The 19,118-nt window shown below is 42.1% G+C and overlaps 1 protein-coding gene across 1 annotated transcript; it reads right to left on the bottom strand.

Annotated features, from left to right (window-relative positions):
- Window positions 1-4,275: 4,275 nt before the first annotated feature.
- LOC116533221 (putative uncharacterized protein UNQ9370/PRO34162) lies at window positions 4,276-9,784 on the bottom strand. The gene is given in 6 exon segments (XM_032252874.1): window positions 4,276-5,055; window positions 5,057-5,186; window positions 5,188-5,321; window positions 5,323-5,397; window positions 5,400-5,474; window positions 9,704-9,784. Coding segments are annotated over 6 exon segments (690 nt in total). The 3' UTR covers window positions 4,276-4,860.
- Window positions 9,785-19,118: the final 9,334 nt, after the last annotated feature.

The following is a 19,118-nucleotide window of genomic DNA, read 5'->3' as shown; positions in this document are numbered from 1 at the left end:
GGAGCAAATAGGGAATGACAGGGTGGAGTGGGAGCAACTGCTATGGGCGTGGTGGCTCACACCTATAATCCCAGCACTCTGGGAGGCAGGGATGGATGGATCACTTGATGGTCAGGAGTTCAAGATCAGCCTAGCCAACATGATGAAAACCCGTCTCCACTAAAAGTGGAAAAATTAGCCGGGCGTGGTGACGCGTGGCTGTAATCCCAGCTACTCAGGAGGCTGAGATGGGAGGATTGCTTGAACCTGGGAGGTGGAGGTTGCAGTGAGCCAGGATTGCACCACTGCACTCCAGCCTGGGCGACAGAGAAAGACTCTGTTTCAAGATGAAAATAAAAATAAGCTTGTGGGTGAGAAAGCTTCCATAAGAAGCAAAGAACCTCCTTCAGGAGGTGAGGGGCCAGTTGTGAGCACATCCTGAGCTAGAGAGTTCCAAGCAGGGGGAAATGAGTAAGTGTCAAACCCCCAGAGGCAGGAACCAGCCTGGCTGAGTCATGGGAAGGTCAGTGAGCCCAGTGATCTCAGCCCAAGGGGGCAGGGGCTTAGCACCCAGAAAGGAGGCCAGCAGGGGGTAAGAGGGTTTCACTATGCATACGTGGAAAACCGCAGGGGCTTGAGCCGAACAGCATGATCTGAATATGTCATAACAGGATCGTCCTGCCTGCTAGTGTTCTTCCATCAGCACATCAGCAATTAGTTGCTTTGATGGTAGAAAGGGATGTGTATCCCATATATATATACACATATATATGATAGGTGCATTTGATAGGCTCTCCAGTTATGCAAAAGATACAGGTAACCTGAATATGTTCATTCACTGATTCAGCAAATATGTATTACCTACTATGTGCCAAGCAGGGATCTCAGCCTCTCAGTTTGTGTATATATATAAACCTCATTACTTTAGCAAAAGAAGGGCAATAGAATAAAATGAAACAAAAACAATTAAAGTGGGCCAGAAATTGCAAAGTGCTTTGAATTTCTCACAAATAGACATGAGATTTCATGGTATATATGAGGTACAAATATTAATGTAACTAAACTTGACCAATAGCATTAATCAATTGCATTTATTCTGATAGCAACATATCAAAGTATGAAAAATACACACATAAAAATGCTTTTCCTCGTTTTCTGCCAAATTCCCACAATTCCTTCCTGACCCACTTGAAATATTACCTTTGTGACAACTTCATAGTCTCCTGATTCCCCACCCCAAGGCCCCCATACCTCCCACAGAAGAGAAATTGCTCTTCTGTGTTTCTATAGAACTTTCCATAAACCAATATCACAGAATGGTTTCCTAATTTTTTATCTCTGCTGGAGTAAGTGCTTATTGTCTTTATATCCTCAGCTTCAAGCACAGGGCAGAAAATATTTTGCCAGTGGGACCACACTCTCTCCTCCATTCACAACTTTCTTTCCCACTGAGCCTAGGTGTGAATCAACACAGTGAAATCAGCAGCTGGAGCTGGCAAGCTAAATGAAGTCTAATTGCCAATGAGACTTACCTTACTGCCTTGGAGCGAGGTAGGTGGTGCACCTCCAAGTTTTGTTGATTAAATAAGCAAAATGAAAAACTATTGTTGGGTTTCTGGAAATAATAATAGGAAATTAATAAAGTAATGCAAATCCCCACACTATAAAAACCAGGGCAGGTATATAAGCGACTAATTGGCAAATTCAGACATGAAAACAACAGCTCAGGAAATTTACCCAAACTCACCCAACCACAATGATGTAATTGCAGTTAGATCAGACATGTTGCTGAAACCAATTAGGCTGATCAACCGTGGTGAGTCAGGATCAAATGATAGCCATTATGTCAATATATGTTGGCAAGAAGTGGCTGTGCGGTAATTCTGGCATGCGTGATCTCGCTACGATCATTCAGTTCACAAAAAAGTATAAGTAAAAGCATTAACACAGTACTGAAAGGTGCCCTCAACATTTTAAAATAAATTGGCAAAAGCATATTCTTGGGAAGAGCCCCAAGAACACATCAACTCAATGCTAACCCAAAGGCTAAATATTTTTTAATTTATAAAGTAATAAAGCAGCTAAAAATGCATTGGTATCATTCTCACACTTAGTAAGAATACTAATAAAATGTAACTTTTAAAAGCCTGTAAAAGGTCCAAGAGAGGAGTTTTGGTTTTTTGTTTTGTTTTGTTTGTTTTTGAGACGGAGTCTTGCTCTGTCACCAGGCTAGAGTGCAGTGGTGCAATCTTGGCTCACTGCAACCTCCACCTCCCAGGTTTAAACGATTCTCCTGCCTCAGCCTCCTGAGTAGTTGGGACGATAGGCACACACCACCACTCTCGGCTAATTTTTGTATTTTTAATACAGACAGGATTTCACCATGTTGGCCAGGATGGTCTCAATCTCTTGACCTTGTGATCCACCCACCTCGGCCTCCCAAAGTGCTAGGATTACAGTTGTGAGCCACCATGCCAGGCTGGCGTTGTTTTAAAAAGAAAAAAAAAAGTAACAGAAGCCTAACTTATTCCTGTTCAGGTCTCCACAGACTGCTCAGTCAATAGGGAGCAACATGTTGTAATGAGTTAACTCCAAATTCATCTTCTAGAGCATTTAACTTGTGCTACACATTTGAAGCATCTGGAAAGTTTTGAAAAAAATACTCATGCTCAGGGCCTACCTGAAAAGTCAGTTTCTCTTAATCAAAGAGGACCTGAACATCTGTACCTTAAATACATCCCCAGATGTAAGAGCTGCAGATCTAACCTTTACAACTGTACTTCAGTATCTGTCAAAGACGGGACCTGACAAAGGATATGTGGACAGGAGTGTCAAGAGCAGATTTTAATCACCTCGGAGCTGCACTATCCAACAATGTCGCTGCTTTGGCAGCTGAGCCCTTGAAATGCGGCCAGTGCTCTTGACAAACAGAAGTTTTATTTTATTGTAATAAATTTAAATTGATAAACAGATACTCAATTTAATTATTAGAAAACCAGTTGGGCACAGTGGCTCATGCTTGTAATGCCAAGTCAGGTAGATCACTGAGGTCAGGAGTTTGAGACCAGCCTGGCCAACATGATGAAACCCTGTCTCTACTAAAAGTACAAAAATTAGCTGGGCATGGTGGCACAAGCCTGTAATCCCAGCTACCTGAGGGCTGAGACAGGAGAATTGCTTGAGCCTGGGAGGCAAAGCTTACAATTAGCAGAGATTGTGCCACTGCACTGCAGCCTAGGCAACAGAGCAAGAGTCCATCAGAAAATAAAAATAAAGGAAAGAAAGAAAGAAGGAGAGAGGGAGCGAAGGAGGGAAAGAAAGTGGAAGGAAGAAAGGAAATATTTAAATATATTTGGAACAACTTGTGTATATAAATCTACTTTTCAACCGTAAATTTTGTGAACTGTACATACAGATCAAGTATTTCTGATAAAAATTCCATGTCTGAATTGAGATATTCTGTAAGTGTAAATTACAGACTCTACCAAAAAGAAATATAAATATCTCCTTGATAATTTTTATATTGATTCTATGTTGAAAGGATATTTTTGATATAATGAGTTAAATGAAATTATATTATCAAAATTCATTTCACCTATTTCAATTACTTTCTAAATGTAGCTACTAGGAAATGTTTAACTACATACACATCTGGCATTATATTTCTATTGGTCAGTGCTCCCTAAGAGATTTGGATATCAAAAAGAGCACTGAAGTAAACTGTTTGGAAAAGCAAATAGCTCCTAATTCCAATTTTCCATTCATCAGAAATTTTCTTGAGTCAGTGAGTACTTACCTGAGTTAGATCATGTGCTAGCATTGAACTAGATGTTTCATGGCAGAAATGGTCAGAGGATATTATTCCCACCTGCAAAAATCAAACTTTAGTAGAAGCCACAACTCAGATACCATGTACTTTCAAATTCATTCATTCATTCATTCTTTTTTTTTTTTTCTTTTTTGTGATACAGGGTCTCGCTCTGTCACTTAGGCTGGAGTGCAGTGGCATAACCATCATTCAATTCAGCCTCAACCTCCCAGGCTCAAGTAGTCCTCCCACCTCAGCCTCCCAAGTAGCTGGGACTATAATCATGTGCCACCGTGCCTGGCTTGTTTTTAAATTGTTTATTTTTGGAGAGACAGGGTCTCACTATGTTGCCAAGGCTGGTTTTGAACTCTTGGGTACAATTACAGCCACTGTGGCCGACCTCAGATTCATTCTTTAATTCCAGGTTCCCAACGGACCTGTAAGCAATGATCATTATACCCATTATACCAGTGAGGAAGCAGGCTCACGGTAGCCTGCCCAGAACACGCCACTGGTATGTTGCCACTGGGACTTGGACCCAGGTCTCCCAAACCCAAATTTTCAACTCTTTCTGCTTCATCACACAGCCTTTCTGACATAAGTTCTATTCGTTAGAAATTCATTGTCCCTGACTTTTTCCCTAAGTACAAGCCTCTTCTTTGAACAAACCATAACTCTGCCCAAGAGTGTCAGAAAACTCAGCAAACAGCTCCCCTTTCCAACTCTGAAAGCAACTCTTAGCCGAGAGCCGATGCAGAGTCTGGTCCCTTGGGAAGTGTGTGTGATGTGGGGTGGGCCTCCTCTCTCTCTGTTTGCCTAGGACTCACATAAAGCATAGCCTCTGAGAAATGCTTGGGAGCACTGTCTTTCTAGGCTGCTGGGACCAGATAGCAACATCATCTGATTCCTGGACTCAAAAACAAGCGCAGAGAACAGCAATCTGAACATCTCTACTAAAGCTATTTCAAAACAGAAAATTGAAGGTGATGGGATGTTGTAAGCCGCCCATCAGCAGGTCTTTACTGAGCATGCATGGGGAACCCAGCTCTGGATTAAGCCCTCGGGAGCCTTTATTAATTAATTATTATTAATCCCATTTTCTGTGATGGGATCAAGAGAAGCCCAAACCTCAGCACCGCCCCATATTCCCTACTAACAAACCCGCACGTGTGCCCCCCCGAATCTACAATAAAAACGGAATTGTTTTCAAAGTCCCATTCTCCAAACCCGAAGGACTTTTTCGGAAATTGTCTGTGAGCAGATTTCAAAAGGCAAACTGAGGTTGAGGTAAACTGCAGCCTTGGGGTGTCGCTTTCAGTACAGACTATGGGAATTTAGGTCCTAGAGGCACTCAGGACACTTTAGGGCTGTGGGCAGCTTGGGTGTCTGCTCTGGGCTCTGAGTTCAAGAGTGAAGCCCCAGGAGCAGCGGGGAGATTTGGAAAATGACGAGCAGCAGCCTGCAACGCAGCGGGCAGAGAAAGAAAGGTCTGCACTGCTCTGCCAGGCCCTCTCCTGCTTCTTCCAGCCTTGGGGCAGGCTCACCCAAAGCCAGGCCAGAGCTATGGGGAGGGGTGCATGCTCCATGCATGTCCTATGCATGGCAGGGTGTGTGAGCTCCTTTTGCAGGTCATCAAGAAGCTAGGGATCTCCTGGATCTCTAGAATTTATGTAAATGTGATGACTGTCTTTGCAGCATAAGCTAAGATACCTCTTCTAACATATTGAGCCCAGAGGAGTTATACACGATGTGTGTGCGCAGGTGAGAAGCCATGTACCTTATTTGTGAGTGTGTGTGTGTGTGTGTGTGTGTGTGTGTGTCCTTGTTGATCTCCAGGGCATTAGTTTTATATAAGGAAACCCTGGGAGTAAAAATATGTTTCTTTGTGGGAAAGGGGCGTGGTCATTAATTACACACCAAGCACTACTTAACCAAGCACTGTGGTAGGAAGATTTAATGAGATCATTTAAGTGAAAGCCCTTGGTAAGAGAAGATCCCTCAACAAGTATTAGGGATTGTATTATGCTAACATCTTCTGATGATCAGGTAAAAATGGTAGTAAATTATGGAAAGGAGAGATGTAAGTGTGGGAAAAGAATTCAGAAGCTAGGATTTGAAAGAGACATTTTAGGCAAAAAACTGGGAGCGTCTGTAACAAAAACGGCCCCTTCCAGCAGCAGAGAGGGTTGGGAGTTGTTTCCCTAAAGACACACCACCTGGCTCCCTGCAGCTGTGTGTTGCAACTTCACGCCTACGGAATTGCTCTGAAGCCTCTGACTTCAAGCACAGAGACAAAGCTCCAGCTGAGGTCCTGAGAACCAAAGGCAGAACTGACCAGAGGGTTGATACAGTTTAGCAGCAGAACATGCAAAAACCAGCAAATATACAAACCACACACCTTGGATTTAGCAGAAAATAACATCAGCCAACGGCAAATAAGAAAGTGACTGTTAATTTCCAAGTGCTGCTTAACAAATTATCACAGGTTTCATAGATGAAAACAACCCCTTATTTATTCCCATCGGTCTGGAGGTCAGAAGTCTAAAGTCAAGGCATCAACAGAGCTGTATTCCTCCTGGAGGCTCTGGGGCACAATCTGTTCCCTTGCTTTTCCAGCTTCTAGGGGCCACCTGCATTCCTTGGCTTGTGACACCTTGTTGTGCCAAGCCCTAGTTGACTCCAATGGGGAGAACGCTATGTTCAAAAGACCAAGAGACCTAGAGCCAGCAAATAAGACATGAGTTTTATTGGGAGCTTCCAAACTGGGAAGAGAGTCCAGTGGCACCAGGCTGGGCAGAAGAACCACAACCACTTATGAAAATCTTGCCGTTTAGGACGCAGTGTCTCATGCCTGTAATCCCAGCACTTTGGGAGGCTGAAGCGAGCAGATCATGAGGTCAGAAGTTCGAGACCAGCTTGGCCAACATGGTGAGACCCTGTATCTACTAAAGATACAAAAAAAGATTCGTTGGGCATGGTGGCATGTGCCTGTAGTCCCAGCTACTTGGGAGGCTGAGGCAGGAGAATCGCTTGAACCCGGGAGGTGGAGGTTGCTGTAAGCCGAGATTGTGTCATTGCACTCTAGCCTGGGTGACAGCATGAGACTCCATCTCAAAAAAAAAAAAAAAAAAAAAAGCAGGCAGTTTATATAGCATTTTCACTAATCACCCTCCCACTAACAATCTTCACCTGGCAACCTTCGTTTTACTCAAAATAAAGGATCTCAATCCACTACCCAGTCTGCATTCCACAGGCCTGGCCAGGGTCTCAAGGTGTTCCTCATAGATAAGGATTAGAGCTCCAGGCTGGCTACTTCCGGATTCCTTAGCTTGGGACTCTGAACACACTTTCAGGTGCATCTGCCATGCAGAGTGCATTAGTCCATTTTCACACTGCTGTAAAGATACTGCCTGAGACTGGTAACTTATCAAGGAAAGAGGTTTAATTGACTCACAGTTCCGCATGGCTGGAGAGGCCTCAGGAAACTGACAGTCGTGGTGGCAAGCAAAGGGGAAGGAAGGCACATCTATCATGACAGCAGGAGAGAGAGAGCACCTGCAAGGGGAAGGGCCACGCTTCTAAACCGTCAGATCACGTGAGAATTCACTATCACAAGAACAGCATGGGGGAAACGCCCCATAATCCAATCACCTCCCACCAGGGACCTCCCTTGGCATGTAGAGATTACAATCCGAAATGAGACTTGGGTGGGGACCCAAAGCCAAACCATATCACAGGGTCATTGTTAGAGTATGCTCAAGTCAAGTTATCACTGTCAGGTGTGTTTACCATACACACCTTCCTCCATCTTCAAAGCCAGCAACATAAAATTCCAGTCTCTCTCTCTCTCTCTCTCTCTCTCCCTCTCCCTCTCCCTCCCCACCCCCCTTCCATCTTCACAGCACCTTTTTCTTTCTTATAAGGACCCTTATGATTACACTGGGCCCATGTAGCTAATCCAGGATAATTTCCCCCATAAGATTTTTAACTTAATCACATCAGCAAAGTCCCCTTTACTATGTGAAAAGTATTAAGTCTGGCTGAAAGGATACCATATTCTGGCCACCTCTGGTTCCTAAACAAAGAGGAAATACAAAGCTAAAAACAGGCTCATTTGGCCTGTAATCCCAGAACCTGGGGAGGTTGAGGCAGGCGCATTGCTTGATCCAGGAGTTTGAGACCAGCCTGGGCAACACGACTACCAAAAATATAAAAATAATCCAGGCATGGTGGTGTGAACCTGTGGTCCCAGCTATTCAGGAGGCTAAAACGGAAGGATCTCTTAATCCTGGGAGGTCAAGCCTGCAGTAACCTGGGATCAAGCCACAACACTCCAGCCTGGGAGGCAGAGCAAGACCTTATCTCAAAATAACAAATAAAAAATAAATTAGGAAAAGTTTCATTTAAGTCCTGACTTTTTTTTCCCTCTGTGTGGGAATTTGTTTCAGCTGTTGGTCTTGTTCTTCAAATGAAATCGCGAGCAGAGCTACTGTACCTGAGTAACTCAGAGGGGGGTTGCTAAGTTGTTGATGTCCCTTGGGAGGAAAGCAGAAACTTCAGGAACACCCTTCTGTGAGCACATCGCGGACTCCTCGATTTCCCAACCTGGAGGCCAGCCCTTCCTGCAGTTCCATCTATCTGATATCAGTGGGTGCCTCTTCTCCACCAAAAAAGAATTGTAATTCCCTGGCCAATTAAGTTTGAGAAATTTTCAGTTCAATAAAGTCAGAGAATTTTTGACTATAGGATATTTCAGAGCCTTTGGTATTCGAATATGCATTGGGAATCTCCAGAGGAAAACACCACGTGCAGAATTTCTAAACCTACTTGATCATGAAATAATTCAAAGCATCTCTCAGGACTAGTATTCCCCATAATAAACTCGGGGACAGGCTGCTCTAGGGGAGACAGTTTTTCTGCCCCTGCCCTACCCTTCCCTGCCCATCATCTTCATCGAGATCACAAAGCAATAAAAGGTTACGGAGAAGGGGGGCTTTGTTCTTCCATCACCTCTCTGGAATGTTTAGAAATGAATATAACAACACAGAGATAAGACCCACCAAATCCCTGGCTTCTCAAAAGACATCCTTTCTCCATCCAACCTGTTACATGGTTGCTGGAATCAAATTACAAATTCCTCCACTAACTCCAGCTCCGGTCAGAAAAGAGCCCACTGGTGAACTACACCAAGAGGACTTTTGACCGCCACGGGAACTCGCAGTCACCTCTTACAAACCTCTGCCTGCAGCTGCAGAAGATCACGGCAGGTTCACATCTGTTCCCCAGACACCCCACACTCCACCCCAGCTTCCCTGTCCAACAAAGCACGGCCAGGTTTTCACAGTTAATCCCTCCAGGCCCCCAGCTCATCTTCTGCCTGCTTACTCCTATGAATTCTCAGAGATCAAAGCCAAAGCCTTGTTTGCACAACATTCCGCAGAACACCTTAAATTCCCAGCTTGAAAGGAGACTGAAAGAAGGTCAAACATACTCTATTGTTGAAATACTTAAACAGCAAGAAATGACCAAAGTGTTCCCAAATGATGCAGCGTCATCTCTCTGGGCTTCCGGGTCCTGTGGAGTGAGGAACTTCCCCCAGCAAGCCAAATAGAAGAACCTGATGGGAAGTCAACTAGATTTTTCCTTGGAGGTCACTCTGAGTTGACTCAGGCAATACACTGATTCTGAGATGGAAATTGAGAGCTACCGCCACAGCCCAATGGGTCAGCCTTGAGATTCGAATGAGGCCTGAAATGTCCATTCCAGATGGCCCCTCTCATCCCTCCAGTCCCCTGTTCTTCCTCCGCATGGCCTTGGTTCACAAACTAATATGGCTTCTTATAACAGAAAGGCCGTCTAGTCTGGAAATTTTCAAACTTCTGGCAGCAGAAAAAAAAATTGCAAACACAATTTTACCTGGGGCTCTAATTTGTGGTCCCTAGAGGAGTGTAAGAGTGAGCACAGAAGGATTTCTACCTTCTTAGCCACCCCCTCCATCGTGGCTTTGTGTTCCCACGGCTTGAAAAGTCCCTGATATAGTCCAACGCCTTCAGATTACACAAACGCTGAAGACCCAGAGAAGGAAAGGGAGCTTCCCAGTCTCACGTGGTACACTCTACAGAGCCCACTGAAATCCAGGTCTCAATTCCAGGGCAAAGCTACCTTCTCCTTCCAAACAACTGAGGACACCACAATCAACCAGGTCTCTCTCTAGTGCTCCAAACTTTAAGTACTCATTGGAGCTCATATCTTTGCTTTTCACTTCAAAACAACCTCCAACATGGTCAGTCCTATTTTCAGAATGTCCCTTTTGTGTTCTCACTGTCACTACCTTTCTCACTGCAGAACACCTGGGACCTGGTATCTGTCCCTCCCACCCTCAGGCCCATGCCCAGGCTCTGCAGTTGTGAGATCCCGTTTTGTAACCTTGGTTCACCATTAGAATCACCTAGGAGCTTATTAAAAATATAAATTCCTGGGCCAGTGCTAGACCTAATGAATCAGCATTTCCAAGGGTGGTTCCAAGAATCTGTGATTTAAATAAGTACGCCTAGAAAATTGATGATTGGCCAGGTTTGGGAAGCATGATATTCAATGAGGTTGTGTTCCTTATTCATTATCCATCCCCCAGAGAAAATGAATTTTCACATTAAATCACAGCCGTCTTTGCTGGTGTAACTTCTCTGGACACCTGTTTGGAATTATGAAGGGAATGGTCTCTGCAAAACCCTTCCCTCGTGTATTCTGAAGACATAACCATGGACTTGAGCAAAGATGTATCTGTGATGATGCTCATTGCTGCACTAAAAAATGGAAATGTTCACCAATGAGGGAATTGAGTCAATAAATTTTGGTATATACGTGCAATCTTATACATTTACTAAAAAATATTTAGAAGATTAGTGACATGCAAATATGTTCACAATATACAAACATAAACACAACATGTTACAAGAGTCAATGGACAATGGGATTCTATTTTTTTCACATGCATAAAATAACTAGAAGGGGAACCAAGAAAATATTAATGATATCTCTGGAATGGTGATGAGATTAGTGGCATTGCTTATTTTCTTACTTGTGTTTCTTTCAGTCTTCCAAAATTTCTACAGAGATTATGGATTTCAGCATCTATACAAAAACAAAGCTACCTTAAAACTATTTTGGGAGGAGGAAAAAAAAGCAAGTTATAGGATCAAGATGATAGTTTAAGATACATTACTGTTTATAATCTTATCCATACCACTTAAAGTGAAAAATATGAGTTTTCTTGTTTTGCTGTGTTGTTAAGTATAACTTCATAAAAGCTCTGGACAACAGGAAGGCATAGCAGCCATAGAGTAGATATCATAAGAAATTCCTGGCATATAGAAAGCTAATGGGAGCACTAGATACTTGAGGATAATTGAAGGAAGAGAATAAAAACAAAATCTCTTAAAGAGACAGATTTTAAATAAAAAAGAGAGAATATTTGAAGAACCTATCCAAGAAGTCTAACTTCCATTCATTGAGAGGAGAAAACAGAGAAAATGGAAAAAAGAAAGAAAAATAAAAGAACTAATAGAGGCGGGGGAATGGTCAATGGAAGAAAGAGCATTCAGATTAAAATAGCCTGTGGAGTAACTAATATAGTAATGGTAAAGCTGAACTGTTTCAGAGCAAGTCACTGAGCTAAATGGTTTACATGCAGAATGTATTTTCATCTTTGTAGCCACCCTGTGAGTTCTAAATTCATAATTTCTCCCAAAGTACAGATGAGACAACTGATTGGAGACACTAAAATCACTTGCCCAACTATAGACAGCTACTGATTAATGGAGCCACATGCTTGATGAAATGTTAGTACACTAAGGTGTTCTAAGAACTTTCTTTTCCAAACAGAAAAGTGTCTCATCTTTAAGAAATAAGAAGTAGATAGAAATAAAACTCTTCAGCAATACTAGATTTTAAAAGGCAAAAGAATTTATTCATTCTGAAGAGAAACCAGAGAATAACACTGGATTTTAGAAGACAAGAGCACCAAAGTCAGAGAAAATTATTTTGAACCTAGAATCCTATATGCACCAAAAAACAACAACCTAAAATGAAGACATTTTTCATCATTAAGGACTCAAAATGTTTGCATCCACACTGTCACTGGATAATCAGTCAAGAATTCTGTAAATTAATTCCGAAACAGAAGGATGTGGATTTGAGAAATAATGGTTAACAAATAAATGAATAAATCATAATTCAGTCTAAATAAATACTATAGCATAATGCTAAAAGGAGAAGGAAAAAAGGAGGAGAAAGAAGAAAAGGAAGACAGAGAGGAGAAGAAGAAGAAATAAACTCCCTGATAATTATAGCATGGAAGGCAATGAAGGCAGAGGAGGAAAGTTGTAGTGTACTACAGTCAAAGAAGAAAAAATAAGAAAAGTAAAAGTTATTTATAAATAAATAATAATAAAGACATATAAAAAGTTATAGAAATATAGCTAAGGCACGTCTTAGAGAAAAATTTATGAGTGTATGTGCATGTGTATTGTGCATGCCTGGGTGTATCACTCATTCATATATATACGTACACACACACACACACACACACACACACACACACACAAACACACACACACACACACACACTCTTAATATTTAATTAACAAGACCAGGCATGGTGGCTCACACCTGTAATCCCAGCATCTTGGGAGGCCAAGACAGACCTATTGCTTGAGGTTGGGAGTTTGAGACCAGCCTGGCCAACATGGTGAAACGCCTCTCTAACAAAAATACAAAAATTAGCCAGGTGTGGTAGCGGGTACCTGTAATCCCAGCTACTTGGGAGGCTGAGGCAGGAGAATCACTTGAACTTGGGAGGTGGAGGTTGTGGTAAGCTGAGATCATGCCACTATACTCTAGCCTGGGCAAAAGAGGGAGACTGCACCTCCAAAAATACATATATATTTAATTAACAAGTGGTGACATCAGTGGGAATAGTGGAGTAAGGACCTCTGAAAGTCTTCTCCTCCATTAAAGAAATGAAAATTCTGGTAGAAATGGTCAAAATCAGCATTTGCAGAACTGCGGAAATTCACCAGTGGTTGCAGAAATCCATGGAACATTTATTCAAGAAAAATGGCTGAGTCTCAGTAAGGACAGCAAGCTTTGTGGCATTTTAACTTCCCAACTCCTTCTCTCTAGCTCTGTAGTAGCCTTGAAAATCAATAGCCCTGAAAACCAGCAGCCTGACAGCCACTCCAAAAGGTAAAATGAGGTGGAAAGTTCTACAGAATCCCCTTCCTAGAGATGTGTCATGATTTGTCATATCTGACATTTCCCTGGAAAATCCCACCACCAGCATTTGCCTTTATTTGACCTTGACCTGCCCCAGAGCTTGCTCAGTACCAACAACATTTCCCTAAGCTTTTATCCGAAGCAATCAGCAGCAATTGTTGAACGTTGCAGCTGCCCAAGGCAGTGAAATCAGTTAGGACAAACAACAGCCAGAAACCAAACAACAAAAAACGCTGAGGGAAAAGCCAGGAGTCAGGTGTCAATGGGGCTTTGGAAATGCCTGTCATATTCCTGGGACTCTGAGAGGCCACATGCATGCATAGGGCCATGTGCATGCGTGGGGATATGCATGTGTTCAAAGATCTGAGAAGGCTCTAAACTCCCACATATGGCCAGCCCTGAGGCTCTGCACAAGAAGAAGGTGAGGACTAAGGCAGAGTTGCAAACTGCCTAGGGACTGAAGGGTGCTCCCAATACACATGCCACTAGCAGGCCGGCCCTAAGAGAAATAAAGACTGCCCCAAAGGCAGAAATGAAAGAGCATTAGACAGTAATACAGATACATGGGAAGAAGCAAAGAGCGCTTCTAACTGTAACAACATAAGCCAATAAGTAAATGTAAAAGACAGTTTACGCTTAGTTTTGTTTGTAAGTTGTTTTGGTTCCTATCTGATTTAAAACACAACTAGATGAAGCAGTCATTATAAACTTTTTTTTTTTTTTTTTTTGAGACAGAGTCTCACTGTGTTGCCCAGGCTGGAGTGCAATGGTGCAATCCCAGCTTACTGCAACCTCCGCCTCCCAGGTTCAAGCAATTCTCCTGCCTCAGTCTCCCAAATAGCTGGGATTACAGGCACCCACCATCATGCCCAGCTAATTTTTTGTATTTTTAGTAGTGAGGGGGTTTCACTATGTTGGCCAGGCAGGTCTTGAACTCATGACCTCGCGATTTGCCTGCCTCGGCCTCCAAAGTGCTGAGATTACAGGTGTGAGCCACTGCACCCAGCATGAACATTTTTGTAAATTATAAAAGTGTGCAGAAAGTTTATAAAAGTATATAAAAAGTATATTAGTCTGCTCAAGCTGCCACAACAAAATACAACAGACTGGGTGGCTTAAACGACAGAAATCTATTCATCCGAGTTCTAGGTACTGGGAAGTTCACAATCAAGGTACCAGCTGATGTGGTTTCTGGAAAGCACTGTCTTCCTAGATTGCAGATGGCCACTTCCTTGTTGTGTCCTCATGTGGCCATAAGAGAGGGCGCTGGAGTTTCTTCCTCTTCTCATAAGGACACGAGCACTATTAAATTACATCGCCATACTTCTGACCTCATTTAACCTTTACCACTTCCTCACAGGCTTTACCTCCAAATACAGGGCATTAGAGCTTCAACATATGAATCAGCAGGGGGACACACAAACATTCAGTCCATAATGAAAAGTTTATAAATTATAAAGGTATACAAAAGTTTATTTTAAAAGTGATTATACGATACATTATTATTTTTGTTTTGTTTTGTTTTGTTTTGTGATGAATTCTTGCCCTGTTGCCCAGGCTGGAGTGCAATGGCGCATTCTCAGCTCACTGCAACCTCCGCCTCCTGGGTTCAAGCCATTGTCCTGCCTCAGCCTCCCAAGCTGCTGGGATTACAGGTGCATGCCACCATACCCGGCTAATTTTTTTATTTTTAGTAGATGGTTTCACCATCTTTGGCCAGGATGGTCTCGATATCTTGACCTTGTGATTTACCTGCCTTGGCCTCTCACAGTACTGGGATTACAGGTGTGAGATGCCATGCCCGGTCACATTATTAACTATAGTGCTGTGCATTTGATCTCCAGAATGTATTCATCTCATAAATGGAAGTTTGTGTCCTTGACCAACATCTCCCCATTTCCCGCATACCCTGCACCCTGGAAACCACCACTCCGTGCTCCTATGAGTTCACCTTTTTTAGATTCCACATATAAGTGAGATCATGCAGTATTTCTCTATCTGTTTAGCTTATTTCACTTAGCATAACGTCCTCCAGAAACTTGCCAGCTTATAAGTGGGCACTAAATGATAAGAACACATGGACACATGGTGGGGGAAACAGTCACACTGGGACCTACTGGAGGGTGGATGGTGGGAGGAGGGAGAGGATCAGGAAAAATAACTAATGGATACTAGGCTTAGTACCTGGGTAATGAAACAATATGGGCAAAAAACCACCATGACATGAGTTTATCTATATCACAAACATGCACATGTACCCCTGAACTTAAAAAAAAGTTAATAAATAAATAAAAATGTGCTAAGAAAGAAGATCTTATGTTCACACACACAAAAAGGTGACTACCATAGATGTTGAATACGTTAATTAGCTTGATTGAAGTAATCATTTCACAATACATATGTATTGTAAAACATCACATTGTACATTTTAAATATATAATTTGTATCTGTCAGTTATGCCTCAGTAAAGCTGGAAAACATGATTATAAATGTGCTATGTTGATGAGCATATAGTGTATGTAATTTGCAATAATAACAGCATAAAGACAGAGAGGGAATGGAAGTATCTCAGAGCAAAGTTTTTATACACAAATGAGATTAAGGTCAGGCGCAGTGGCTCATGCCTGTAATCCCAGCACTTTGGGAGGCCAAGGCCGGCGGATTACCTGAAGTCAGGAGTTCGAGACCAGCCTGACCAATATGTCAAAACCCGTCTCTACCAAAAAAACAAAAATTAGCCAGGCGTGGTGGTGGGCGCCTGTAATTCTAACTACTCAGGAGGCTGAGGCAGGAGAATCACTTGAACCCAGGAGGCAGAGGTTGCAGTGAGCTGAGATCATGCCATTGCACTTCAGCCTGGGCAACAGAGAGAGACTGCATCTCAAAAAAAAAAAAAAATGAGATTAAGTTGGTATTAATCTGAACTATATTGTTACAAATTAAAATGTTCATGAATAATGATAAGCACAGGGCAACCACTAAAAAAAATCTAAAACTAGGAAGTAAAACAGACAAGGGAATTAAAATGGTGTATCAGAATATATTGATTTGACATAGCATTAGAAAAATGACCACAGAATATAAATAAATAATCAAAAAATGAAAATAAATAGGAATGGAAAATATATATACAATGAGATGATCAACCACCCTACTAAACGGAGAAATATTACTGTGAATGGTGGGATTTTTTAATCAGCAAATATTAAAGACAGTGTCGCCAAAGTATGCTAACATTAGGACCCTGGTATGCTGAATGTAGAAGTGAAAATTTGTGGAGCCTTTGGGGAAGGCATTTTGGCTGAGTCCGTCAAAATTTAAAATGTATGTGCTCTTTGACCCAGCAAGGCCACTTCCAGAATGATATCTATATATGCATACCCAGGGTCAAGTGTGAGAATGTGACCTTGAGCAAGACAAATGTTTGAATATAGGGTATTTTGGTCTTTAAAAAAATCTGATCATTGACTAAAATGACAAATGTAAAAATACTTTATATAGTCCCAAGTCTTATGAAAACACACCAATCACACTATGCCTCCTTTTGTCTTTTTGTAGCTAGCTGAAGAATCCTTGTGGGGAGCGATTCACTTACTTTGAGAAAATATGAAGACACTTTGCTAAAACAGAGCTGAGCTTCTGGGATCTCACTGTGGGCAGGAAAAAATGCTACTTCATGCAGAGAAGGAGGAGGAAGAAAGGAAATGGAGGATAAGAGAGGCTACATGCTTTATGATATGTCCTTTTTCCAAGACTCTGCATGCCCCCTCACCCTCCAAATAACTGTTAATAACAATAAATTCATCAGGAACTGTGGATCCTCTATATTTAATCTCTATGTCCCAAATCAGTCCTTATGTATCCACAGGGTATAAGCCCACTCCCACAACACGCACTGCTCCACGCCTCTCACACAGAGGTTCTTCCCCACTCAGCTACCAATCTTTACCTACATGGAGTTACCGTTGATAAGATTGTTCAGGTGACACATAAATTGGTATAAACATTTTTTAATCAATATCAAAGGAAAAGCTTCACGACTTTTTGGATTTCGCAATAATTTCTTGGTTAAGACATCAAGAGCACAGACAATAAAATTCAACAAAAGCAAAAATAGACAACACAGATGGCTTCCAACTTAAAAACTTTGTTCATCAAAAGACATATAATGAAATGGGAGAAAACATTTACAAATCACATAGATTATAACAGATTAATATTTAGAATAGGACAGGCACAGTGCTCATGCTTGTAATCCCAGCACTTTGGGAGGCCGAAGCAGGCAGATCACGAGGTCAGAAGATCGAGACCATCCTGGCCAACATGGTGAAACCCCGTCTCTAGTAAAATACAAAACATTAGCCGGGTGTGATGGCACACACCTGTAGTCCCAGCTACTCAGGATGCTGAGGTGGGGAATCGCTTGAACCCAGGAAGCAGAGGTTGCAGTGAGCCAAGATCATGCCACTGCCCTCCAGCCTGGCGACAGAGTGAGACTCTGTCTCAAAAAAAGAAATATTTAAAACATATAAAGAATTCCTACAACTCAACATAAAAAATCAAAAAATCCAATTTAAAAATAAACAAAGGACTTGAATAGACATTTTCCCAAAGGCAATATACAAATGGCCAAGAAGCATATGAAAAGATGCTCAATATCACTAATCATCAGAGAAATGTAAATCAAAATCATGATAAGATATTACCTCATAGCCATTAGGATGGCTACTATCAAAAAAAGGTGTTCGCGGGGGTGTGGAAAAGTTGGGACTCTTGCGTACTGTCGGCGGCATTATAAAATGGTGCAGTTGCTGTGGGTAGCATAGAGGTTCCTCAAAAAACTAAAAATAGAACTTCCATATGATCCGGCAATCTCACTCCTGGGTATATACCCAAAGGAATTGCAAGCAGGGACTCAAAGGGATATTTGTATACCCATGTTCATAGCAGCACTATTAGCAAGAGACAAGAGGTGGAAACAACTGAAACATCTATACGTGTATAAATACATAAACAAAATGTGGTGTCACACACAATGAAATACTTCCTTGAAAAGGAAGAAACTCTCATCACATGCTATAACCTGGATAAACACCAAGGACATTATGCTAAGCTAAATAAGTTTACCACAAAAGGACAAATACTATATGATTCCACCTATATAAAGCCTCTAAAGCAGTCAGATTCCTAGATGAAGAAAGTAGAATGGTAGTTATCTGCAGCTGGGGAAAGAGGACAGGAAGGAGTTGTTGTCTAATGGATACAGAATTTTTTTTTTTTTTTGAGGCAGATTTGAGCTACTGTGCTGGCCTCTGTAATTCCCTGTTCCTACTCCTTTGTCAATGACCCATCCTCCTGTTGCAGTGGCATAATCTCGGCTCACTGCGACCTCCACCTCCTGGATTCAAGTGATTCTCCTGCCTCAGCCTCCCAAGTAGCGGGGATTACAGGCACCCACCATCACACCCAGCTAATTTTTGTATTTTTAGTATAGACGGGGTTTCACCATGTTGGCAGGCTGGTCTCAAACTCCTGATCTCAAGTGATCCACCGCCTTGGCCTCCCAAACAGGTGTGCGCCACCGTGCCCGGCCAGGTACAGAATTTGACTTCTGCAAGATGAGAAAGTTCTGGGGATCTCTTTCATAGCAATGCAGATATACTAAACACTACTGAACTGTGCACTTAAAATGGTTAAGGAATGTTAAGATGGTAACATTTCTGATATATGGCTTTAACCAAAATTTTTAAAATCTAACAAAAGATGCTCTTCTGATGTAGGAGGACTTTTTCTTGACTTTGTGTGCTAGTGAATTCTGAAGAGCTGTAGCTAATTGACATTGGCTTGACAGGATGCTCATGGCTATGCCATTGCTGAGAGACTCTGGGAGAAAGTCACTGGCCTTGATCCACACAGCAGTACAAGACGGTCAACTGCACCTCAGAGAACTGTGTGATGGCAGCTCTCATCCTCACTGCAGCTAGCTGGAACTAGATCGATGTTGGACCTTCAGTGGGTCACAGAACATGTCTGAGGTTGGAATGGTAATGCAATAAAA

The sequence above is a fragment of the Sapajus apella genome, unplaced genomic scaffold, assembly GCF_009761245.1.
Source record: "Sapajus apella isolate SASKATOON/1434 unplaced genomic scaffold, GSC_monkey_1.0 scaffold80, whole genome shotgun sequence".
Classification (NCBI taxonomy): domain Eukaryota; kingdom Metazoa; phylum Chordata; class Mammalia; order Primates; family Cebidae; genus Sapajus; species Sapajus apella.
The sequence above is the reverse complement of the archived record's forward strand: the minus strand, read 5'-3'. Positions and strand labels throughout refer to the sequence as shown.